Source organism: Penicillium malachiteum, assembly GCF_028827825.1.
Source record: "Penicillium malachiteum strain IBT 17515 chromosome Unknown utg000002l:1.0-8849297.0:1.0-8852440.0, whole genome shotgun sequence".
Lineage (NCBI taxonomy): Eukaryota > Fungi > Ascomycota > Eurotiomycetes > Eurotiales > Aspergillaceae > Penicillium > Penicillium malachiteum.
Genome location: NW_026643095.1, coordinates 1031743 through 1055204, shown reverse-complemented (window position 1 = coordinate 1055204; position 23462 = coordinate 1031743). Strand labels below are relative to the sequence as shown.

Sequence of the window (23462 nt, the reverse complement as noted above, 5' to 3'; positions counted from 1 at the left end):
AAAAACGGCTTGCTTTCTGCGAACAAGCTCTCCAATATATGTGTCCCATCCTCCAAAGAATGAATTATTTTGAAAATGGCACTGTTTCCAATTAAATGGTCTGGACCAATGGCTTGGAGAAAAAGGCTAAATATCTTGGAATCTCGCCGGTTCTCAGCCGCTGCAATCAAGAGATCATCTGTGACCACAATTTCATGCTCATTTATTTCAAGGAAAATCTCCATGAGCTCAAGGTTGAAATACCGCGCAAGTTTGTTGATGTAATTGCTTTCCCAGGTGTCAGCTCTTGTAATGATTGGGAACCATAACCTTGCCAGCTCATCAATCCCATCCTCTAATGACCCAATCCCTTTATCCAGTCAATCGAGCATCATCATTAAGATTCCTTTAGCATATGGGCTTCTTGCTGCGCCACGGAGAAATGAGTTCAGATCAAACTTTACGGCATCTCCAGTTCTCCCAAGTAGCAGTGTGACTAGAGCGAGTCCACACTTGTTGTTTTCTGCCGCCCCTGATCCCACACGAGGATCGATCTGGCGAGGACCATCAGGTTGTAGGCTAACCAACACACCCTTTTCCCAAAGCTTAGCAAATACTATTTCCAATGACGCTTTTTTCTCCTTCGAATCATCAATGAATCTCAATATCCTTGCTGGATCGCTTGGCTTCCCTGGGGCGTCTAAAAGGAATGCCAAAAGTGCTAGGTGTCCTCATAAAGCGGCATACACGTAGGCACCGGCGGGAATGAATTTTGAGCCATCATTTGGGTTTCCTCCCTTCCCCAGTAGTCTTCTTGCTGTGTGTATTAGACCAACCCATGAGGCTGTTTGAAGAGGAGTTTCGGAGAATCCAGCAGGCGTGTACCATTTCCTATAACCAAGAAAATTCATTTTGAGTCTTATCCAATTGGAGTAGCATTGTTGATGGAGAAATATGTGATCAATACTCTCCTGGAGGTCTTCAGATGGTGTAAATCCGCAGAACCCCTTCATATGCCCGTCCCAAAATTTAGCTGCATAGTTCAGTAATGGTTTATCCTTGGAGTTGAATTCAGTCAGGCGAATATTGCTATGCTCATGGATCTCACGGAGCAATCTTTCCAGAATGACCCCGTGCGTAGGTTGTGCCGAGAGATGAAAGAAGCTAATTTCTTTCCGGGCACATTCAGAGATCAAAAATTCCTTGACTGAGAAATGGGCTAGGCGGATGATATCATCCGAACTGATGGTCACTAATGATGTAGTACATATCTCAATGACACTGTCGGAAATTTCGAGCTCAACAATGGTTTGCACAGCCTGTAGCGTCAGCGGTGTGAGAGAGAAGCTGAGCCAAGTGAGGATTTTCAAGGCCTGAAGTTGATACTTTGAATCGATTTTCAGCAAAACGTGCTGATATAATTTTTCGAGTGATTCTGGTACTGATTCTAGAGCCCTTTCAATATCATCTCGTTTATGACAATCTTCAAGCCGTTTGATTTGAAGCTCAGCCCATCGGAATCACCTATAGTTCATTAGTATAAGAACCTTCATTTGGTAACGGCCAAAAGATTACCTTTCAGGGATATCAAGAAGTCTGTTTTCAATTTTTTCAAGAATAGGTGAGGTGGCTTGGTAAATTGTCACCTTTTCAATTTTCCGTGTTTCAGCTGAGCTTTGATGAATATCTCACCATCTTCCTCCAGGCTAGCCTCGAGGTCGAAACCTATATACTTCTGCAGTTTCTCAGAAATATCAGGCTCTGGCCGGCTTGTTGCGAGAAGATGAAGCTTTTCCTGGGGTTTTCTTATCAAGTCTTCCATGAACTGAAGCAGTGAATCTCTTTCCCTTCTGGGCTCCTGGGGACATTCATCCAGAGCGTCAAATACTATAAAGATGTCTCCGGGCAGGGTTGAAATGATGATATGGAGCGCGTTTAGGAGTTGTGCATACTATGGCTCTTTATTCTTCCTGCGATCATTCCACCATTCTCGCATTAAGCCTGGTAACGGGCTGGGCGCGAGCTGACGGAGAAGACAGCTAACCATGTTCTCAACGTATTGTGTCTTCTCGTCGCTGAAATCAAAGTACCAGTATGCAAGAGCATCAAAAATAGCCCCATCGCAGTATCGCTCAATGTCATGGATTATTGTAGAGCTGAAGCTAACAGTCAGCTAGTCTGCCCCGGCAAAATTCAGCACAGTGAAATTTCACGAACCAAAGGTACGATTTTCCACACCCAACTTCCAAGATTTGATGAGTTAGTGACCTTCGATACTGCATTATGGTCTTACAGCTTACCAGCACCACGAAGCCATAGAATTTCCCCTGGACTCGCCTTCCAATCGGTGTATACTTCTGACTCCAGTATCCATTTTCCAGTGTTGGAGGATCGATTTTTTTGTTTGTCATTTTGGGGTTTGGAATACTGAGCTGCCGAGAGCCACTCAAGAATCTGCAGTTCTTCGTCGTCTATTGAGGTTAGTCACGAACCAAGATATGGATAGCAGTATGTTTGCTTACTCCGAGCTCGCGATGAGATTTCCTTCAAATCCCTGATAACTTCTTCTCTGAGAACGTTCAGTATCTCCTGTGTCTTTTTTGTTTGGTCTGCAGGGTATTAATACTCTGTAACTGGAATTCCCATGGGGTTTGAAGATTACCTTCATCTCGAACCAAGGACTTCCACCTATCAACAACATCACTCATACCACCAACACTTGCTTTGAGATCCTCCAGCGGGTTTTCAACTAAAGCAGTGATATTGTTATAGAAGCGCCCTATGATATGGTTAGTTTGAATTTTTCGAAAAATTAAAACTGGAATATCACAGTACGCCCATGACTCTCCCTCTTCGCTTTTTCCACTTCAGCGGCGTACTTGAGAGTTGCAGTGTAAACTTCTACAAGAGCATCCTCAAGACCTTCATTTGCTTGTGAATATTCGAAACGGTAATTGTTGTCAATGATGGCGTGATAAGACAGCACCCCAGCAAGGTATTCCGATGCGTTCACGACTAAGTCATGTCGCTCGATATCTTTTGGAAGTAGCTATTTACAAGCTCACGATGAACTCTTCTCCATTCAAACGTTCAAATCTGAAGTGCTTATTGCCAGTATCTTACCGTCAATCCGAACAATACTATCGACCATGCAGTTGATGCTGAATGAGTTAGCCCAATCATAATAATCAATGCATTAAACGTATTTCTCTTACCATTACCGGTTGCATCAAAGCTGACAACCGCTCCGATCAAGTCTTGCGCCTGTAAAGTGAAGCCAAGGAGATTCTTAAATTTCGCGCGTGCATCGAAGCTTCCTCTTTTTTCCCCTCGAGCTCCAAGCTCTTGCTTCTCGAGTCGCTTGTAATTCTCCTTGGCTTCGCTTTGTATCCTCTCTATGACTTTGTCGATTGGTTGGGAGGCTTCGCAATTTAGCCATTTCTTGTATTGCTCGTCTAGTCTTTGTTCTGCGACTTCCCAAAGATTACGTGAGCCTGCTCGAGTTTCTGCTTTTAATCGGCGATCTAAATGGCTCTGACTATCAGTTTGAGACGCAGACTGAATGTGGGACTGGGATTGGGTTGTTGATGCTGTACCTAAACCTAGCGCTTGCTCTGGTGTTTTCTCCCTCTGTCCGTCGAAATCATCAATCTGATCATTCTGCGCATCGTTTTTGGTTCTTGGAGTACCATTTATCTCAAGAGGCACAATGTTTGCCGGCGGCGCGATTTTGCTCTCGTTTACCTTGTCCACTTTGTCGTTGGGTCTGCGGGGTTGGGGAGGAACGTCCGCGTCAACACCTGCGTCGCTTCTCTTACGAAAACAGCTCAAACAGTGAGCCATTTCGATTGAGAATAAACTTGAAGTCGCCAACTCAAATGTTTGAATAGTAGCTAGGATAGATATACTAAAGAAACAGAAAATTCTGAGATGTCAGATGAGGATTAGCAGCTCGAAAAGCTTTGGCCCGATGCAATTCCACATGTGCAAGGTTATTCATCACACTAACCTTGGAATTCATGCACCGGGGGAACATGCGTGATGAGCTGGCAAGCATACAGCGCCACTAAAAATATACCTATATTATGCTCAAGTTCTGTCATCAATGATTCCATTGGTCAAATCACTTGAGTTTAAACATTTGAAGGATACTATGCCATACATGTACATATAGACGGCGCTGATCTTCGCTCAAGTGCTTGCACATGTATTGAACCGCTAGTTTTGATATTTATGGAGTAGTTTGATCCAATCCTTTAAACTTGCTCCTCTAGATACACATGTGCAGAGACTTGATTTTCCCAACAACTTTTTTGGACCTGTTTTACTCCTTGGGTTCCTGCACTTTTACTTATCGCCCGTCATAATCCACAAGGAGAGAGGCAGAATCAGCCTACAGCTTATCTCTAGGGATGTCAGTTGCCTATATCCAACTATTCACATGTGGCAGCTAACCTTCCTTCCCCTTCAGGTAACCCTGTAGGTAACCCCGTACTTACTTACCAAAAGAGATATAGGTCATCAGTCACCTCTAGATGCTTTTTACTGAGCCCTGTACTTAAGTAAGTGAACGTTCCTGTCTGAGAGGATGTGAACACACCTAGCCAAGCACCTGAGTGCTTGGGAAATGCCTTTCCCAATTTCGCTGTTACAGTGCCGCGCGAAGCGCGGCGTGAGGAGTTGTCAAAAATTACATCCAGAGGTGCAGTGCTCTATGCCGTAGGCTTCGACCTCAATGAGATACATCTGACAGAACTTGAACTTGAGAAAGTTAGTACTTCGATTGAGTCCGGCGCGTAGCGAACCTACAAATATGCGACCTGAATGTACGCATGCTAATTTCTCATTTCACGACATAAATGCATCTAAAAACTTCCTTCCTTATGAAAAGGATGCATTTGTATTTGGTGCTATGAAAACATTCTTGTGTCATTGCGTTCAAGTTCAATTTGACGAATTGAGCCAGTTTAGATCAAGATGTGAAAGACGGATCAACGGCTTCAAAATGTCGCATAACAGCCATCGTGATTACCGGATAGCCCATGATAACATCATGCAATCCAGTCTTCAAGATCTCTTCTCGGATGACTCCGTTATCCGTTCTCCATTCCATTGTGGACCCGGCAGCTCCAAGATCCGCCTTCGAGTCCAGCTTTTTCTGCTCGAAATCATAACTCATTCCAGTCGAAGTTGAGGCATTAACAGCATGCCAGAATAAGAGTTGAGAATGATGCCATGGAATATCATAATCATCTTCAGCATGAATAATCGTCAGTCGGTATTTCTCTTCGTTGAATTCGTTGGCGCGCATATACTGCGCGATGGAGTCTTTGCTCAACCACTTGTCCCGAATGAATCTTTGAAGATATTTGAATACCAATGGCAATCTGGTAAATGGTGAGATGATTGGAATAGTACCCGCCACGCGATAAGTTGATACTAATGTCGCGACATCGACGAATGGTGCAACAAGCACGGTACCTGCAAAGATCACCGGTGGGTCTTGAAGGGCAAGATGTTTTGAAACGGCGATACTAACGGCCGTGCCCATTGATTGAGCAAAGATGAGAATCCGAGACGGAGGGATCCCTGCAACATGCATTGCCCAGTCAATCACGTCCAGGGCATCCATCATAAGCCCGGTCTCAGATGGTGAGCCGGTACTCTTTCCAAATCCTCGGTAGTCGAATGTTAAAACGTGAATTTTTGCTGGGTCTCCAGCAGGACAGTGCGCGATAGTTGGGGACTCTGTATCCCGAAGCGACAGTTCCCCCAGCTCCATGCATATGGATGATCAACCGAGCCTCGGGATCATCTCGCAGTAATTGAAATCCAATTCGAGATTTGATGTCGGATACAAATCCAGAAGGTTCCTCGATGAGTGAAACTTGATTTTGGCGATATAATTCGAGAGGGAGAATGTGCCAGGCATAGAGTCGTTCCCCATCTGTTGTCTTGATAGAAAAAGGAGTGACCTGGTTTCTCAGAAAACCAAATGTCTCTGGAAGATCAAGGTCTTTGAACCATGTCATCTGAATTGCATGCAGATACACAACATGTGACTGGAAAGTTGATGTGGTGAGAAGTCCTAATAGAATCGCGTATAACCCAACTGCAGCAGCCAGTGGTATAGAGGCATATTTGAAAAAAGTACCAGCTGTCTGACTGGCGGTCATGGTTAGTGTGACTTGAGGGTAAGTCGAGGAGACATGGATGTGAAGATGTCGATCGTGAAAGCTGTGAAAGCTGACGGCGCAGGCTCGCGCAGCACTACATCAAGCCGTGGGGCATGCAGCAGACTAACCCTTTTAGTATTCGTACATGTCCTCCCCTTCGGGAAGCATTGATGAAGTTCAATTATTTTTATTTTCTTCTTTGTCAAAAATAATGAAATAAATATCTCGCACTGAATATGAAGATCACTTCGATTCATTCATCTATTTTCGGTGTGTAGCAGGGTATGGGCCCCTGAGGACTCGCCAAACGTACATGTGCAGGAGGGCCAAACGTGGCTCCAAGAGCAGCGGTTAATCCGGTCATTTGATTGGATCAAGCTGATATGATCACAGTAAATTTGAGATTCTGACCTCAAACTTGAATGTTTACATGCCCGTTTATTATTAGTCTTGATTCTTCAAAAAGTATTTCGCTATGCTATCGAATGAATTAACGCTGACGAAAATGCCCCGCGATCTAACGAATATGAAAGCTCCTCCCAGTATACCCCCAGAAACAAGAAAAAAAAATTAATGAAATAAGATAAGAAGGGATAATAAATAAAGCCACCAAAAGAGCACTTGAGTGGAGCAAAGAGAAGAAATCAGAGAAAAGGCTATCAAAAGACAAAAAACGAAAAATAAAATTTCCAACATCCATATGTTCATCACAAAAAGGACAACCAATACAGAGAATATTGGTAAGTATCATAAATAGCAGATTCCTCACCTCTGAGTGCAGTATAGGCCTCTCCAATCATTACTATGCGACTAAGGAAATAGATTGCTGGAGATGCCAGACTAATGATTGTCAAGACACCATCCCACCGGACAACAACTTTTTCAAAGTGCATAAAGATACAGTACGTCCCGAAACTGGTGCAACCGTTTACACTCTTTAAGTGATTATTTAGCCCCACTACCAAGAGACACTAAACCATATTAGGAAGATAGTCGTAATAATAATATTCCTATAGCAGTCTCGATACCGTGATTTACTTTCATAAAAATACGTTACCTCGTCTTGTAACTGTATTGGGAATCCAAGGGAACTAGAATTTTCCATGAAAATGCAAACAAATCAAACACTAGAGCTTGGGAGTCCCTCGAGAATCTGGCGATCTGTCACTTCCCTTCTGCTGCTATGTCCAAGTCGGTCTGGGGGGCTTACTCGGCATCCGACCTGCATATAGTGACTTGCGTACTGTCCTTACAGACTAGCTATGAATCCGCTTATTTTAATACTCAGCCCTGTCAGCCACAGCCCTCCCTGGTTACCCAGACCGCGAATGGACGCCATCAGTAATCTGCCCTTCACCCGATTCTGCGGACATAGTTGGTGAATGTTCACCTTTCTTTCATCAACATCTATCGGACCAGCAGATTTTTGATCCTGTGGTTGAACGTGCAGATGGAAGTGCATGGGATGAACAATCTCCGGACTGTATCCACTACCAGATCGAGTGGAGGGTTAAATTGAACAATCGAGTTGTGGTGAAGGATACAAAACAAGACCTTATTCAACCACCTAGATCCTACTGGGAACAGATAAAAGAGGATGCTTAAAATATTCTACGGCGAAAGACAGCCCGTGGCCGACGGGTGAGACTAGATGATACTGACATGGTGTTATCGGTGAACTCCCAACGGAACATTGACAAACACTTTGAAGGTACTAGTATTGATTGGACGGCAGTAGAGAAACGGCTGCTAGCGTGGGCCTATCTGTTCCATCGTGGCAAGAAGATCCGGCTCCAGATATCAATCAACTACATAGAAGACAGTGGACCTCTTCCTTCTAGAACTGACAAGCGAGGAAAGTCATCGGTGACTACACGGATGCTCGCCGACCGAGACGCTCAGATTGACGCCGAGCAGGTCTCCGGCCAATATTCTGTCTGGCGTGATGTGTATCGTGTTATGCGATGTCCCGGGCCTCCGTGTCGCCATGAAGGACAATACTGCTGGCAAGATCCAGAGGGAAAAAGGCACCATAGGGTGAAGACACACCATTTGAAGGCCCTCGTCAAATATGTGGAGCAAGGTGGGGTTCTCGAGACCCACGATGATGTCCCTGATAGTGTTCGCGAGCAGCTCTATGCCGAGGAGAACCAGCGACTGGACAAAGAGAAGAAAGCTGCGGAGAACTCTACAACGGGTTCAGTGTGTCCTCCAATCAATATCAATGTCCTCCCGGCTGGATCATCTCAACAATTGATAAAGCCTCCTGCTAATGATGCCATGGTCTCCGGGCCCGGCTGTACTAAATCAATCATAATCGACGGCCTGCTAGATGTCGCTGTGGACGAGTATACTGAATGGCAGCAATCGCGGGTGAGCAACGAGGCTGTCAGGGGGAATATCAATAAAGCACGTAATGTGACCCTTGAAAATTGTCTCGACCTCATGCAGATTTATGAGGATCAAGACCCAGGTTTCTTTGTCAAGCACGGTGTGAAAGTTGGTGCCGCCCGGCGGTTCGTTCGTGATATCGGCCTTTGGGTGAAACGACGCAAAGAAGTGGCTTGCAACGAATATACTCATTTAGCTTAGATATTTTATGTACAGTGGAATTCGAAAACAGATTACTGCGATATTCGAGAACAGATTCCCCCGCATACACACGCAGATCGTTTCCTGAACCCTATTCTGAAACACAGCCCCTTCTACTTGCGATCCACCAGCAGCCCCTTCCCTTCATATGTACCTGAGAATGGTAATGAAACCGCAAAGCAATCACGGTTTTTGGATACTCTCACACTCCATCGCTTGTCTGAGTGGAAAGAGGGAATAGTGCATCACGAAGACCCGCCTACCTGTTTCCACTACCACATATAGTCACATATAGTGGCATGTCATCAACCGTGTCGTAGCAAAGGACACAGAGGAAGATCTCGTTTTGGCTCCAAGCGCCCACTGGCAGCTATTTCTGGAAGACAAACTGCAGGATGTCCTCCGATGTAAGGTCTCCCGCAACTGAAGGGCGAGGGCTGATGACACCGCGATTGTTGTGTCTGTAAACGATTGATTCAAGCGTAACCTGACCTAGCGGTTCGAAAAGACTGATATTGATTGGAATGTCATCGATAAACAGCTTCTAAGGTGGTCGAGTCTGTTCTGCCAAGGCACCGGGCGGAAAGGGGAGAAGAGGTAAATCTTCTGTCACAAGAAGGATGCTGAACGAGACGCACAGCTAGATACTGCACAGGAGGCCTCTGGTCAGAGACCAATCTGGCGTAGCGTCTGTAATTCGATGCGATGCGAGTCCTCTTCGTCTCATCTGGGCCCTTACTGTTGGCTGGACCCAATGGAAAAGAAGCGCTTCCAACTCAAGACAAACTATACGAGGCGCCTAGTGACCTACGTGGGAAATGGTGGCCTTCTTGAGTCCGATAAGGACGTACCCGAAGCGATCCGTGAAGAATTATATTAGGAAGAGCAATAGAGATTTGAAAGAGACAAGCGCTAATTTCCTTAGTCCGGGAGCAACTTACCCCCCCTATCAAGATCAATTCTCTGCTCTCGCGGTCTGTCGCCTCTGGATTGGACGTTTCAGGTGTCAACAAGGGTGTTGACTCGAATGTTATTTGCCGACTGGACATTCCCGGGCCAAGGGACGTAGCTCTCAAGGAATATGGTGGGGAATTGCCCGATGTTTCGTGGGGGATATTCGGAGCTGGGTCGAGAACGGGAAGAAAGCAATCCCTATTTATGAAATACTATAACCCAGAAAGGTGAATGTGAGTGCTGGAGCGTCAAGAGGCATTCTGTCAGATTAATTTATGTAGAATCATTTAGGAGTTACTTCAGATGTTATAATAGGAGTCATCGTTAAATGCCAAGACACTGGCAAAAAAGCAAAAACCACTCATCTTAAGTGGACTAGGCTCCTTTTTCATGATGTGGCATATCCGACAAGATTTTTTAATCTAATTTGCTGGAAAGATGAAGACGAACGCGAACACGAACGCGAGCAGACAATCAATTGGTTCCACATAGACTAAAGTTAGTGGAGACGTTCCAGCCATGCTTCTTGGCATCCTTTCTATGATCCCACTTACGAAATATATATATAAATATATACTTGGTCATCCGACCTAGACGAGAGATCAAAAATAAAAAAACCTTCTCAGCACGTCCAATCAGCAAATCATTTACGGAAAGAAAAATGCCTTCCAGTCTCCCTCGACCGCCGTATGACCCCGAACTGGAGCCAATCTTAAGGAGATTCAAATTCACGCCTACAGTCACAACAGCACATATCGAAGGAGTGCGGAAAAAATCAAGCCCTACTGTTAATGACGCCCTCGCGGGCCGAGAAATTTCGCATGAAGAGCGCACCATACTCGGTTCTGGCGGCAGTTCGGATTTAAAAGTGTCAATATTCCGACAGGCATCAATGACAATTCGGCCGGCTTCCTCAGCAAGATTTGAAAATCGTCCAGGGATTCTCTACACCCACGGTGGCGGAATGATCGCGGGTAATCGATTTCTCGGGATTGGGGTGATTCTCGACTGGGTGGAAGAATTTGATATGGTCTGCGTGTCAATTGAGTATCGAATTCCTCCCGAGCATCCGGACCCGACACCAATTGAAGACTGCTATGCGGGACTTAAGTGGACCAGCATGAACGCTAAGAGCCTTGGGATCAATCCAGATTGTCTGATGATTGCGGGATCATCCGCTGGAGGAGGACTGGCAGCAGGGACAGCGCTGCTGGCTAGAGATCGCGGTGGACCGCTGCTATGTGCCCAGGTGCTCATTTGTCCCATGCTAGACGATCGCAACGTTACAGTTTCGAGCCAGCAGTATGTTGACGAAGGTACTTGGAGTCGAGACAGCAATCAGACTGGATGGAAGTGTCTGTTGGGTGAGCGATGTGGACAGGAAAATGTCAGCATATACGCTGCCCCTTCGCGAGCCACTGACCTCTCCAAACTCCCCCCCAGCCTTCATCGATGTTGGCACAGCCGAAGTTTTCCGAGACGAAGCCGTTGCATACGCGACCCTTCTCTGGAAAAGCGGAGTCCAGGCCGAATTGCATGTCTGGTCTGGCGGGTTCCATGGGTTTGACCTTCTAGCGCCGAATGCAACTCTGTCAATCAATGCACGTGAAGCAAGATCGGCTTGGGTTCGTCGTTTGCTCTCTCAGAGTACATGTAAACCCCCACAAACCAAGGTACTATGATACTTCACTACTGTCCAGCAACCAACCATGCTAATCACCTCTTGGCTCTCCGGAGCAGAACAGCTTTACCCGATAGGACTACTGATTGAAAGAGGCTAATCCCTTGACGCAAAGCCTACTTAGGTTTCTAAAATATTAAATACCAAAAGTAGCACCTTGTACTGAATGTGCCATTATCCTGTCGTTGCCTAGTGTCACCTGCTTTAAATTCCAACAAATTGCTTTAGAGAAATACCACGCGTCACGTGGTGGAAAATTCTGCTTGGTGGCAGAAAGCGGCGCTTGTTTATGCTGTTCCCCCGCCGTCCTCAACTCTCCTCGGGGTTTATCAAACCAGCAATGCCTCCACGGCGATCATACAAGAAAAGTACCTTGGGGTGCAAAACGTGCAAGCGGAGGCGAGTAAAAGTGAAGTTTTACCTATCTGCATTCAAAGCATTTGTCTGACCTGTCTTCAGTGTGATGAGGCTCACCCACGATGTGGACAGTGCAAGAAGCATGGTGTTGCGTGTGAATTTAGCGCTAACAGTCCCAACTCTCCTTCTGCTACGACCTCGGGCATGGTATGCGGGGCGAACCATTTGTCCAGAAAGATATCTCCACAATCCATGCCCGGAAAGTCAACTTTACAACCTGCAGTGGCATTCCCAACGTACAGTGAGAATGACTCTTCGCGACTTATGGAGATGCGTCTAATGTATCATTGCACAGCTGTGACATGCGGAATGGCGTAAGTACAAAATTTGCCTCAACGGTTGTTTAGAGACCGCCACTAATAGTCTTAAAATTCTAGAACCATAATTGAGGACAGAGAATGGCGCATTTGGTCTATGGATGTACCGTCGCTCGCTTTCCTGGGCGGCCCATCGAACCCTCTCATCGACCTCCTCCTGGCTACTTCTGCGTCTCATCTAGGATCGCTCAACCCCAACGACCCATCCTTAAGACTCGCTTCCTCTTATTATCTTTGCTTGGGGCTTGAGAAGTTTAACAATATGCTGCTTCAGGCGAACGAGGAAAATTCTCCCATACTATTCATATCTAGTGTACTGGTTGCGCTGAGCGTGCTGCACTCACGCCAAGAACAGAGATTTGACGCTCAGTTTTCAGTTCCGACTGACTGGTTTCGGGCTTTGCAAGGCGTCGGGAGCGTCGCGTCTATCACACGAGCATGGATTCAAAATTCGAGATTTGAGCCACTGCTCTTGGCAAAAAAGAGTTCATTGCCTTGTGGGGCTATAAGAACAAACTTCTTATTCGCAGAGCTGTTATCAGGATTAGATAACGATTCCATAGATCCGAAGGAAATCGCTACATACGAGCTTGCAGTGGGCCACCTCGGCTGGTCATATGGGTGCTATATTGCAGGAGAACAAAAGTCTACTGTGCGGAGGAAAATTATAAGTTTCCCAGCCGTCGTCCCCGCAAAATTTATTGAGCTCCTAGAAGCTCGAGACCCACGGTCCTTGGCCATCACAGCATATTTCTTTGGGTTAACTGTAATTTTGGATGAAGTATGGTGGATGCGAGGAGTTGCTAAAAGAGAAATACTGGGCATTATGACCCTTGTACCTGAAGAATGGAAGTGGGCGATGGCATGGCCGCTCCTACAGATTGGCAGTGATTTTGAGACCCATGAATAAAGCGATCAGAGCGAGTAATAAGCCTGAGACAGCTTTACCACCCTCAGGGACCGAATGCTCCAAGCTTCAATTCTTCTCCTGGGTGGAGATCAGCCAGTGTCCTCGTCGAAATTGTCTATTGTTATACGACGCCTGAGCTTCTTGCCCAGGCGAAACATATTTCTCCATGGAAGGAGCTGTTTCTCTATAGCGCTCCAATCAATATCGATATTTTAGAATGCTTGGTCAGATCACGGTGGGAACGAGCATTCACAGAGACCACCCACGATCATAGACGGCACTCGAGAGAGTAAACTTAGATAAACCAGGGAATTCACGACCGCGTTCCAGAAATAATTAAACAATTCAAGAGTGTACATGCACAATCGCTAACCCTAAGTCCTCATCGCACAGTAGATCCGCCTCCCCCCCCCCTCCAGGCCTCTCGATGTACACCGCGCGATTGCACCTATCATGAAACTTGAGGGCGCTGGCGAATATATTGAGAGGATCCTTCGTGATATAGAGGAGTTGGATGCCAGAGAAGATGGATCGACACCGTTGGGATTTCTTGCGGGCTTACGACTTAGCGGGCGGTTAGATACCCTATCTATGTTTTAATATCTTAGCTGCCGCTTTCGTAATAGGTATGATGATAATGACGTATCGAAGAGGTTATGCATTCCATATCTAGAGCTATTGTCGGAATTCAAAATACAACGCGGTTTGTAATAATGTCCGCTGAGGAATCAGTTCCAATAAGCCAGTGAGGCTAGTCCTGAGATTTGCTGCCGCAGCAGCGCTATATCTCTACATCTAGGCCAGCGTGTCGAAAATGTCCCTCTGCGCTTTTCTTCCTCGCTCCAACAACATCAACACACCATTCGAGGAAGTTATCGAATCCTTGCTCTGGATTTTCTTTGTAGGATTGCCAATTACGCCGGATAAAGGCCTTGAGCTCCGCAAAAAACTCCTCAATAGGATTCAAATCAGGAGAATATGGAGGCAAATACACTAGCTTTATGCCAGCTTCTGAGCACATTTGTTTGATTCTGTGCGAGTGATGAAAGGATGCGTTATCCATCACTAGCACAGACTTCGGCTCTGGCCATTTCCCACAGTGCTGGAGAAGCTGCTCGATAAAATCCTCAAAGACGACTGCGTCAGTTGAACCCTGAAATACTCGAGACAAAATATGCAACTGCTCCTGGTTCATATTCGGAAGCTCCACGAAAGAAGGCAATCGAATGTCTTTCGGCTTATTCTACCAGAAGAAATATGTCACGATAAACAATGGAATGTATCCAATAGTCATAGACTTCAACTGGGAGAGCGGAAGGGAATATACGACGCGTAATATGCACTGCGCTGAAAACCAGATCACTTGCATCAAAGCCAGCAGCTTCGCAGCACCGTCTGATTTACTCTTGTCACAAATATCATCCAGCGATAGGCCACAGCTTGGATGTTCTTCCCACCGGATAAAACATTGGGTAAGTACCCAGGTATATTGGTTCGGCCAGATGACGCGGTCGCCTTTCGGGGATCGGTATCTCAGGGCGAGAATGCTGATATAGAAGGCGTGGATGAATTTGAACTCGCCTCTCGAGAAAGCAGAACATTCCCTTTCCATTCTTCGACATTGTGCCCATTCTTGGAGCCCCTCAACGGCAATAAATTCCGGGGCGATGATTCCTTTAACGAAAAGGGCAAGTTTGTGTAGCATAGCGTAGGATTCGCGTTTATAAACTCGGGGGTGTATCACAACCCACGTGCAGAGGAGTATTGTAGCGAGGCATGTTGTAATCAAGCTAATCGTGCTTCGACCGGGATTATCCCAGACCCATCCAACTAGAGTCTCATTTCCCGCTGAGCCCATCGAGCTGCTCCATGTGTTCTTGGTGTCACGGTCGTTTTCGTTTGAGACCTACTGTGGAAAGGAGCCGTAATCTTTCCAACGTTATTGCGATAGAACGAAATTTGGTTCAACTCAAAGGGACGGCATATTGTTATGATATTATACTCCAGGGCTTAATTGACAAACCTGGAGCTAAGATATGATTTGAAGGAAGGACAACAATGTGTCCGTGCATGTGTTTGAGAAATGCCGGGGTAGGGCTGACGCCAGCGTGTTCTAGGCATCGAACTGATTTAGAAACCTATGAGATAGCAGATGGCTCAACAATTGGCCGATATGTTTGGCTCCTGCAGGGTTAGAGGCCAAAGTTGTTTATCTTTTAGTTTCAGAGTAATGAGACGGGACAAATAGCCGCCACGGAACGGCCAGCTGGCTGCGCTGTACTATAGTGCAGGAGGCCTACGCAACCAAATATGCAGTTCAGATGTTGAATTTTTTAGGCGCAAATACTCAACGTATCTACTATTATCTAAACTATCCTCTAGTCTACTTTCAATTCGGGGGATAATAGGCACCGATTTCTGGTTTGGAGGTAGACACAGCAGCGTGTAGGCTTTAATAGATTAGGCCATTCCGCCAATTCGACTTTCGTGGGTATCCATATGCGAAAGACAGGCCAGAGAAATACAGTATGGATGGATATATTGATAAACTTAGCCCTCACAAATGAAAGCTAGAAAAATCCCTCTCCGCTCAACGCTCTGTATACTTGGTCATGGGGCCATAGGCCAGAGTGAATCGCCGAAGACGGTGGCCGACAAAATACATGATCAAAGTAAACGACAGAATAATATAAGCCACGCCGACTAGCTCTCCGTAGGCTTTCTTTAACCCTTGGCTTTCGAACCATTTGGAAATGTAAGTGGAGATGAGGGAGACAATAACGTTTCGAAGAACGAATACGATAACAATAGTTTCACCAGCGATCTGTTTTGAATCAATACTACATTAGCCATGCTATTACTTGGACTATAGGGAAGGTTCCACTTACCATGCGATAGGCATCCACTGCGTAGGTGACGGCGATATTCGCAGCAGCCGTCGCGCCGAATCCTTGCATGCCATATCCGACGGCGGCACCAGCCCAAGATTTCCCCGTCGCAATCACGAGTCCGAAGGTCAACAAACCCATCGGTCCAATTACAGCTGGTATAATCATTGCTGGAAGTCTATGCTCCGGCTCTACAGGCTCGCCATGGCGCTTGGTAGTGGCGATCCAGTCAATGAGCCAACCACCAAAGAAGAAGCTGAGCAGAGAACCCACAAAGCCCGAGAGGGAAAGCAGTCCAACTTCATGCAGTTGCCAGGAGTAGGGTGCAGCCGTGAAGGTTTGGGAAGATGTGAGCTGGATCGCAATATTGCTTGAATTCATAGTCAGCAACAGCGTGTAATTCATCTCTTTTTAAAAAATTATAAACTCACCACCCGATAAACAGTCCCACGGTCAGTCCGCTGAACCAGATAGGAGGATAAGCAAAGAGCTGTGCGGTCTCAAACACCCATTTTAAGAATGATGCGTCCCGATTGATGCCGGCTGTTAGGGACATTGAAGCAACCCAGCTTCTCTTTGGTGCATACGTCTCAGCGGATTGATCGAGATCTCGAACACCAAAAGGAACAATATAAGCCGTCTCTTTGACAAGTAGAACTGCGGGAATGAAGGTTGCCCCCGAAGCGATGGCCATGACACCACACATCCAGGGCCAGCCCAAATACTGGGTGATGTAGGCGTTAATGAAGGGCCCGAAAAAGGCGCCTGACGATATAGCAATATTGAAAATCATCAAGGTATGGCCCCGCTCGTGAAAATAAAAAAGGTCCGCCGCTACGCTAGACACAGGGGCGTCTGAAGCAGCGGTCAAGAAGCCTCCGACTATTCTTGATGCCAGGAGATTACCGTATGATCTGGAATAGTAGCTCCAGATGTTGGTGAAGCAAAGAAAGAGAATTGACAGAAGGTATACGGGACGTTTGCCAATTTTTCTGGCTATTGGCATCTGCACCGAGATGGTTAACGCGGGTGTTGAATGTGTTGAATGTGTAGATGAAAGAGAGATCTCACCCAAAACGCAGCACCGAAGCCCATCGCAAGTACCTGCAGCGATGCTACTAGCATGTTAGTGCCAAAAAAGGAGAGACTGCGGCAATTATTGGAATTCTAGAGGGCGTACTCAAGTAACTTGCTTCTGTCCGCGTCTTGTCAAATTCCTTGACAATTGACTCGACGGCAACTGTGAATGCAGAAGAGTTCGTGAACGCCAGGAAGGTAAACCAGCAGAGGACGAGATATGTCGCATACTTCTCCCGTTGCGGCCAATTCTATTTCCGTTAGCACAATTAGGTCGCATCTTTGTACCAGTAGCTATTATTTTACCAATGGCTCATTTGGGTCATTCGTCGGCTGAGGACGTAAGACGACACCAGATTTGGACATCTTGCCCGTAACAATGTCTTGGTCGAGGGACTCGCCATGAGACTGCTGAACCTTCTCGATTTCCTCGGCCATGATGATCTCACCAAATCTGTATATCGGGAAAGAGTAGTTAGTTTGAGACTACACTAAGATCGGGTAAGAGAAAAAAAGGTACAAAGACCAGTTCAAATTTTCAAGTCCGATTATCTGTCTATGTAGTCGGGTTCCCGCTGGAGCGTCCACGGTTGTCTTCTAGTGCTTACGATGTAATGGAGGGGTGCACATGACTAAGAGGGAAATAAAATCCGTACTGCTGTGGCTTGAATGATGTATAGTAATTTGACAATGGACTCAATCCTTTGGAATTGACGCTAAGAGACGGGATATTTCAAAAAAGTAAGGCTCTCGGAGATAAAAGCCTTGGAAAGCTTAATTTTCTCATTTTGGAAGCGGGGATTATTAAGTTCAGTAGAAATTGCGGGGTTCTCCACACGGGGAGATAAAACGGAAATGCCGAAATCGGATGAGACTTTTTCCCAGGTTCAATAAATTGAGCAGGCTCATTCATGACCTTAAGCAGACAGTGTATCACTTACGAGTTCACGTTCCACCATGGGGTCCAACAAAGTTCCTATAACCTTTGCAGGTCTGCTATACGACCGTTTCCAGCCGCTGCAGTCCGGCGAGGTTGTGCCAGAGGGCATCGATCTTAATTTTCTGGCTCTTCATCACCCACGAGATATCTTTGATCGGATGGCCGGGGGCAAAGAGTTTGATGCGTCTGAGCTCAGTCTCAGCGAATATATTTGTCAATACGCAAGGGGTCTCCGCGATTTTGTTGCGATACCAGTATTTCCATCCAGAGCATTTCGGCATGGATACATTGCGGTGAACAGCAGCATTATTAAAGAGCCGAAGGATTTGAATGGCAAAAAGATTGGGGTGCCGCTTTACACCATGACAGCCGCAGTTTGGATTCGCTCAGTGCTCAAGCAACATGGCGTCGATCTTGACAGCATCCAATGGGTCCAGGGCTCCTTTGTGAATGCCGAAGGATATGGTAAACCGGCAGCCGTGCCCCTGGTAGAGCCTGTGGACATTACACAGAACAATAGCGGCAAGTCGTTGAGCCAGATGTTGAAGGACGGCGATATCGCTGCAACGATCGGAGCGGACCTTCCACCGTGTTTTCGTACCGCGGAGCATGTGAAAAGGTTATTTCCTGATTTTAAGGATGTGGAGAAGAAATATTTTCAGGAGAAAGGTGTCTTCCCCATTATGCATACTGTGGTTGTAAAACGGGAGCTCGTTGACAAGTATCCCTGGCTTCCGTCAAGTCTCTTCAACGCTTTCAATGATGCAAAGGAGGTCGCGAGAGTTCGTATGCGCTTTTTGGATGCTCTCAGATATATGCTGCCGTGGCTGGCTGCGGAGGTCGATGAAATCGACGAGATCTTTGGAGGTGATCCTTGGGTCTACGGTGTTGAACCGAACCGTAAAACGCTCGAGGCTCTTGTTGATGCTCTATACGACCAGGCAATGATAAGCAGTAAGCCCACCCTGGAGGAGCTCTTTGCTCCCATCCGAGGTCAAAATTGGAAGGTTGGCTGGGGAACGACACACCCAAAGCCTTCGCAGTGATGAGCCAGAGAGTTTAGACCAGTGGGGCCAGCTATAATGATCATGGGTAGCAAACATAGCGATTGTTAATCATACAAACTTCAATGTTCCATCCATGGTGTTTTCTTTACCTCATACGGTTACTGAACTCTAAAGTGTCGTCGAATGCATAAAACCCAAGAGCTTTGGCAGCAATTCGGCGGTATTCTAAGGTGGATTATTGGAAGAGATGTGAAAGTCCAAGATTGGATTATAGAGCTTATCTCGTCCTTGAGCTCAATACGATCTGATTTCATGTCATATAGTTCAAATGTTTACACAACTTGAAGAATGAACCCAATTTTTCATTAAACTTCCAGTCAGTGAGTAAAGAGTCATGGGTGAGCTATCTCCTGATGAATTCGAGCTCTGCTGTGAGACTCGTGTGATTGTAAGAGACTTCGCAAATCGATATTTTGATCCATCGACAATTCCTTCTATTTTGGGTTAATAGAAGCTCATATGATATATAGATATTCATTTACCAAGCTGAAGATAAAGATACTCGATGACTGGTGGAAGCCAAGCAGTAACCGCCACGATTTGTCCAAACCCCCAGCTATGGAGGTCTATCACCTTCAATTCAAGAATCGTCCAGAACAGATAAATTTGATAACCAAAGAAGCCAAGGAAAATGGTAGTTGTGGCCCAGTAAAAGGCCCCGTCCGTGTTAATTTTGCACAGCCGATTGATGAATGGAAGACCTTGAAAGCGGGAGATATATCCGTAAAACGGACGAAGTATTGCGCAAGTGTTGAGCTTTATCCGTTGCGGAATTAGTGAGCTTGTCCATGCCTGATGAATGACAAGCCAAGCTAAACATAAGGAGCACCTTGTCCAAATCAACGGCGAGAGAAGAAGCGCCGAATATGCGATATCTGTGGGTGTAAATTGGGATATAGAGGGACATACACTTTGTGCTGAGTAGCCACCGCAACTAGGTATTTTGGAAAGTTCGGTAAAAAAGGCACGTTGTGCTTCCATTGCATGAAAAGCATGTTCAAGCCCACCTGAGTTCTCGATGAATCAGGTATATAGTGATAGAGAGTCCAAAATGTAATAGAGGCTATAACCCATGTCGCCAAGGTCAAGGTCAAGAGGTATGCGGAATGCCTTCCATACCGCGTGAGAACTAACATGCTAAAGACCAATGGGAGAATACTGTTGGTAGTGAGTGGAAGCAATGTAAAACTGCTCAGTAGAGATACTCGAAAAAGCTCGAAAACAGAGATGCAATCTGCAGTGATATCCCGAAGAAGCATTGCTGCTTGTGCAGTTTAACTAGTCCGGTGGTGAGATTTTCTCTTTGTGTGTCTCGTGTTGGTAAATTCGAGGTCTTATAGTGATTTTTTAGGTCCAGGATTGTGAACAGAGCCCAAGCCGAAAGGACCAACACGCATTGTGTAATGTAGGAAGAAAATAGCTGGTTAAGAACTATCAGCTCTCATCGCCATGGCTATCTCAAGATCGATCCTATTGACCTACACCAATACCAACAATATCAGAATTTCCATAATACAAGCCATTTAACTTATTCAAGTTTGTGCTGCAGAGAGCGGACAGACATTTTGAAACACCTTCCACGGAAGGAGCTGTTGAATCCACAAGGAGAGAGGAAGGGGAGCAAAGGGATGTACACAGCTGATTGTCTCGTGCTTGGTCACAGGAGCTGATCAGACAACGGGTTACCTTGGAGGTGATATCTTTTAGAATAGCATCAGAGATATTGTGAGGGAACCATTTCGAAAGGGCTCCATCATAATATGCAGGAATACGGCCCTGTTTGGAAGAGCGGTATATGTTTGGTATATTCAAACAGTCATTATAAAGAAAAGCGGCCCGACCAAATTGAGTGGAATCAGAAAGAAAATCAACCGAATAGAGAGAAGTAAGGTTTTGGCAGTCTTTCAAGCAGTTACCAGAAGGACACCACCATCTAGGACTGAATGTGAAATCAAGACATCCGGCCGAATGTGGATCGTCGGTTGATGAACAGCACCAAGGGTTATCGTCGCCGGCTGGTAAGCAATAGAAAGGGTTCATTGAGCTCAAATTGTTGGATGCCTAGACGCTTTGATATCCAGATGTTAGCTGTAACAATCTTTGAAAGAGACTGATCTAAATCGTTGACGGCATTTGAATTTTATACTCATGTATTAGGCAAAAGCCTATAATAGCTAATTTAAAAAAGGGAAAACTCAATGATCATTTGAAGATGTAACTCGAACCTTGAAAGCCATTCAAATTCTTGAAGTATTGTATCTAAGCCCAAAGCCCTTGATTAGTGGGACAGTAAGCATTCCGTAAGGCTTTTTGGAGTTATTTACAGATATTGCGTAAGAAAGTCTTCGTAGTTTCACATTTTTTCGACATTTGGCAATTCACCTGGGCAGCCTTGCAACAGAGCCTCAAAGAAGGGGCTAATACCTTGCATAGTAGGTGATGGAGGTCGCCACTATACCTCGGGTACCTGACTGTTCAAAGGTCCCTTTCCATTAAATTTTGGATGATACAGACCCTTGAGAAAGAGATGTCTGCACCTATTTCCAAGGTTGAAATTGAAGCAGCAGATGCTCACATACATGTGGTAGCTCGGAGCTTAGAAGAGATAACCATAGCCTGGTGGCACTTATGACCGTTGAGTGTTTTTACTCGTGCCAGTGCGATGCCTAGAATGGTGCGAACCCTCCCAAGAATCCGCCGAGTCTGTACGAATATTTTAATCCAGGGATTTTTTTTCTTGATGGTCCTGATCGCTCCTATTTTGAAGTTGTAATGATACAGAAACTTCCAAATGATATACAAGGAATCTGTGAGACAGTGAGAATGAGAAATGAAAAAGAAAATAGTCCTACATCGACCCATGGAAGCGATAATCAAGAAATATTGATTAAAAGGTATCATCTTCCAGCCTCTCTGTACGTCTAATAACACTCGGACTATCGTCGAGGTCATCTGTAATGTCGCCCGCTCCAGCGGTAGCCAAAAGATCGCCCACGATACGCTTGGAGGCTTCCCTAGCTGTTTGAAGGAATCAAATTAGTGTCGACCTCAAAGAATTGCCAATGTGAGAAATCCTTACCAGGTGTTTGCATCAGTCGACTTTGAGGGATATGGAACTGCATGGTTTTAGGAGGACTGGGGCCGAGATCATCATCGAAATCATCATCGCTATCCCAAACTGCACGATTGCCACCAGACTTCTTTGCAGGAGTCAAAACACTGAATCCTGGTTTAGGAATATCGCGTAGACGGTTACTGCTGGTTCGTCGCCTGCGGTTCGTTCCCGGTGTATCAACGCCCTTGATAGGCGAAGAGAAGATCTCCGAGTGCATTTGAGGAGCCTCGGGCTCAGGACTCGAGATTGGCGAGTCATCAAATGCATACCTTGAAGAAGCGGCTTGCTTCGGTGTCGTTGCAAATTTAGAATGAGTATTGGTACCTCCGCCCGGATTACGGGATCCTTTGCCCAGAGGGGTAGCTTGAACACGATAGGTTTTATCAAGCATTTGGTGTAGAACTGGATCAGATGGCTTTCGGTAGCGACCATCTCGAGACGCAGACTGGTACCTGGCCGAGGAAGCTGGCGGGAGAAAAAGGGGACGACATGGGTGTGTCGGCTGCGACTCCAGGAGGAAAGAAAGGCTGCCGACCAGGAGTTGATGGAAGGTTAGAAGAGTCTGGCATATCGAAGGGTGCCGTTGCATCATTGATATGTCTCTTCAAATCCTCATATGAGGATGAATGCCCAATAGAAGACATTGTCATGTCGTCGCCGGTCTGATGGGTAGCTGCTCGAGGCGTACTATGGGAGGAGATTGTGAGTTCGGTCAGATCGAGATCATGTCCATGTCCCTGGGGAACATGATGGCGATTTGATGAGGGGGTATCGTAGGGCTCGTCTTCGTCGTGTGCAGTGCTTTGAGTTATGTCCGCAGAAAGTTCTTCTTCCGTTGCCGTAGGCTCCTGCACCGTATCATCTTCACCGGGTCGTTCTTCGTATCCAGATAGGGAAACGTTGGCGCTCGCTTCGAAGAATTGTTTCCAAAACTGAGCAGCAAATCAGTACGAGGCATCGTTGAGGTCCCCTGAGATTCGGCATACCTTGGCACCATCCCAGACATCACGGGAATGTTCGGTGTATTGCTCTATCAGAGGCAAAATACTTGTTGTCACGATTCGGTGGGCTTGACTGAAGTTTTGATCGATTTCTATAAACGCAATAATGGTTACTATCCCGCTCGATCAGCTTGTTTACGTTTTCTCTTACCTTGGAGAGTCAAAGTGATAGATTGCTCTAGTTTCTCGAGTTCCTCTGTCAAAGAGAGTGGTCGCTCAGGGTGGATTGATTGACGAGACATTGCATACGTCCTCTCGCAACGACACGCTGCAACACTTCGTATCTGGCTTGAGCCGATAGAAAACAATCAAGCTACGCGTCGACTCCACGCGCGGGGAACTCGGTCA

General features: G+C 46.0%; 10 protein-coding genes across 10 annotated transcripts; 4 read left to right on the top strand and 6 right to left on the bottom strand.

Annotated features, from left to right (window-relative positions):
* Positions 1-1426: 1426 nt before the first annotated feature.
* N7483_003442 (uncharacterized protein) lies at positions 1427-3822 on the bottom strand (the record flags this gene model as incomplete). The annotated part of the gene is made up of 10 exons (XM_057086879.1): positions 1427-1503; positions 1672-1837; positions 2024-2135; positions 2197-2221; positions 2280-2450; positions 2502-2588; positions 2642-2758; positions 2815-3028; positions 3103-3140; positions 3195-3822. The coding sequence occupies 10 exons, from the start codon at positions 3820-3822 to the stop codon at positions 1427-1429; spliced, it is 1635 nt and encodes a 544-aa protein (XP_056946708.1).
* Positions 3823-4951: 1129 nt separating this feature from the next.
* On the bottom strand, positions 4952-5761 carry N7483_003441 (alpha/beta hydrolase; the record flags this gene model as incomplete). Its single annotated transcript, XM_057086878.1, has 1 exon — positions 4952-5761. The coding sequence occupies one exon, from the start codon at positions 5759-5761 to the stop codon at positions 4952-4954; it is 810 nt and encodes a 269-aa protein (XP_056946707.1).
* Positions 5762-7817: 2056 nt separating this feature from the next.
* On the top strand, positions 7818-8747 carry N7483_003440 (uncharacterized protein; the record flags this gene model as incomplete). The annotated part of the gene is made up of 1 exon (XM_057086877.1): positions 7818-8747. The coding sequence occupies one exon, from the start codon at positions 7818-7820 to the stop codon at positions 8745-8747; it is 930 nt and encodes a 309-aa protein (XP_056946706.1).
* Positions 8748-10362: 1615 nt separating this feature from the next.
* On the top strand, positions 10363-11482 carry N7483_003439 (alpha/beta hydrolase; the record flags this gene model as incomplete). The annotated part of the gene is made up of 3 exons (XM_057086876.1): positions 10363-11003; positions 11083-11326; positions 11402-11482. 3 exons carry the CDS (start codon positions 10363-10365, stop codon positions 11480-11482), a joined length of 966 nt encoding a protein of 321 aa, XP_056946705.1.
* Positions 11483-11991: 509 nt separating this feature from the next.
* Positions 11992-13026, top strand: N7483_003438 (uncharacterized protein; the record flags this gene model as incomplete). The annotated part of the gene is made up of 2 exons (XM_057086875.1): positions 11992-12113; positions 12177-13026. 2 exons carry the CDS (start codon positions 11992-11994, stop codon positions 13024-13026), a joined length of 972 nt encoding a protein of 323 aa, XP_056946704.1.
* A 781-nt stretch (positions 13027-13807) lies between these two features.
* Positions 13808-14221, bottom strand: N7483_003437 (transposase; the record flags this gene model as incomplete). The annotated part of the gene is made up of 1 exon (XM_057086874.1): positions 13808-14221. One exon carries the CDS (start codon positions 14219-14221, stop codon positions 13808-13810), a length of 414 nt encoding a protein of 137 aa, XP_056946703.1.
* A 48-nt stretch (positions 14222-14269) lies between these two features.
* Positions 14270-14884, bottom strand: N7483_003436 (uncharacterized protein; the record flags this gene model as incomplete). The annotated part of the gene is made up of 1 exon (XM_057086873.1): positions 14270-14884. One exon carries the CDS (start codon positions 14882-14884, stop codon positions 14270-14272), a length of 615 nt encoding a protein of 204 aa, XP_056946702.1.
* A 732-nt stretch (positions 14885-15616) lies between these two features.
* On the bottom strand, positions 15617-17429 carry N7483_003435 (uncharacterized protein; the record flags this gene model as incomplete). The annotated part of the gene is made up of 6 exons (XM_057086872.1): positions 15617-15850; positions 15915-16284; positions 16346-16920; positions 16986-17029; positions 17095-17242; positions 17298-17429. The coding sequence occupies 6 exons, from the start codon at positions 17427-17429 to the stop codon at positions 15617-15619; spliced, it is 1503 nt and encodes a 500-aa protein (XP_056946701.1).
* A 519-nt stretch (positions 17430-17948) lies between these two features.
* N7483_003434 (uncharacterized protein) lies at positions 17949-18977 on the top strand (the record flags this gene model as incomplete). The annotated part of the gene is made up of 1 exon (XM_057086871.1): positions 17949-18977. One exon carries the CDS (start codon positions 17949-17951, stop codon positions 18975-18977), a length of 1029 nt encoding a protein of 342 aa, XP_056946700.1.
* Positions 18978-21885: 2908 nt separating this feature from the next.
* On the bottom strand, positions 21886-23356 carry N7483_003433 (DASH complex subunit ASK1; the record flags this gene model as incomplete). Its single annotated transcript, XM_057086870.1, has 5 exons — positions 21886-22016; positions 22078-22578; positions 22649-23045; positions 23100-23206; positions 23266-23356. The coding sequence occupies 5 exons, from the start codon at positions 23354-23356 to the stop codon at positions 21886-21888; spliced, it is 1227 nt and encodes a 408-aa protein (XP_056946699.1).
* Between the last annotated feature and the right edge of the window lie 106 nt (positions 23357-23462).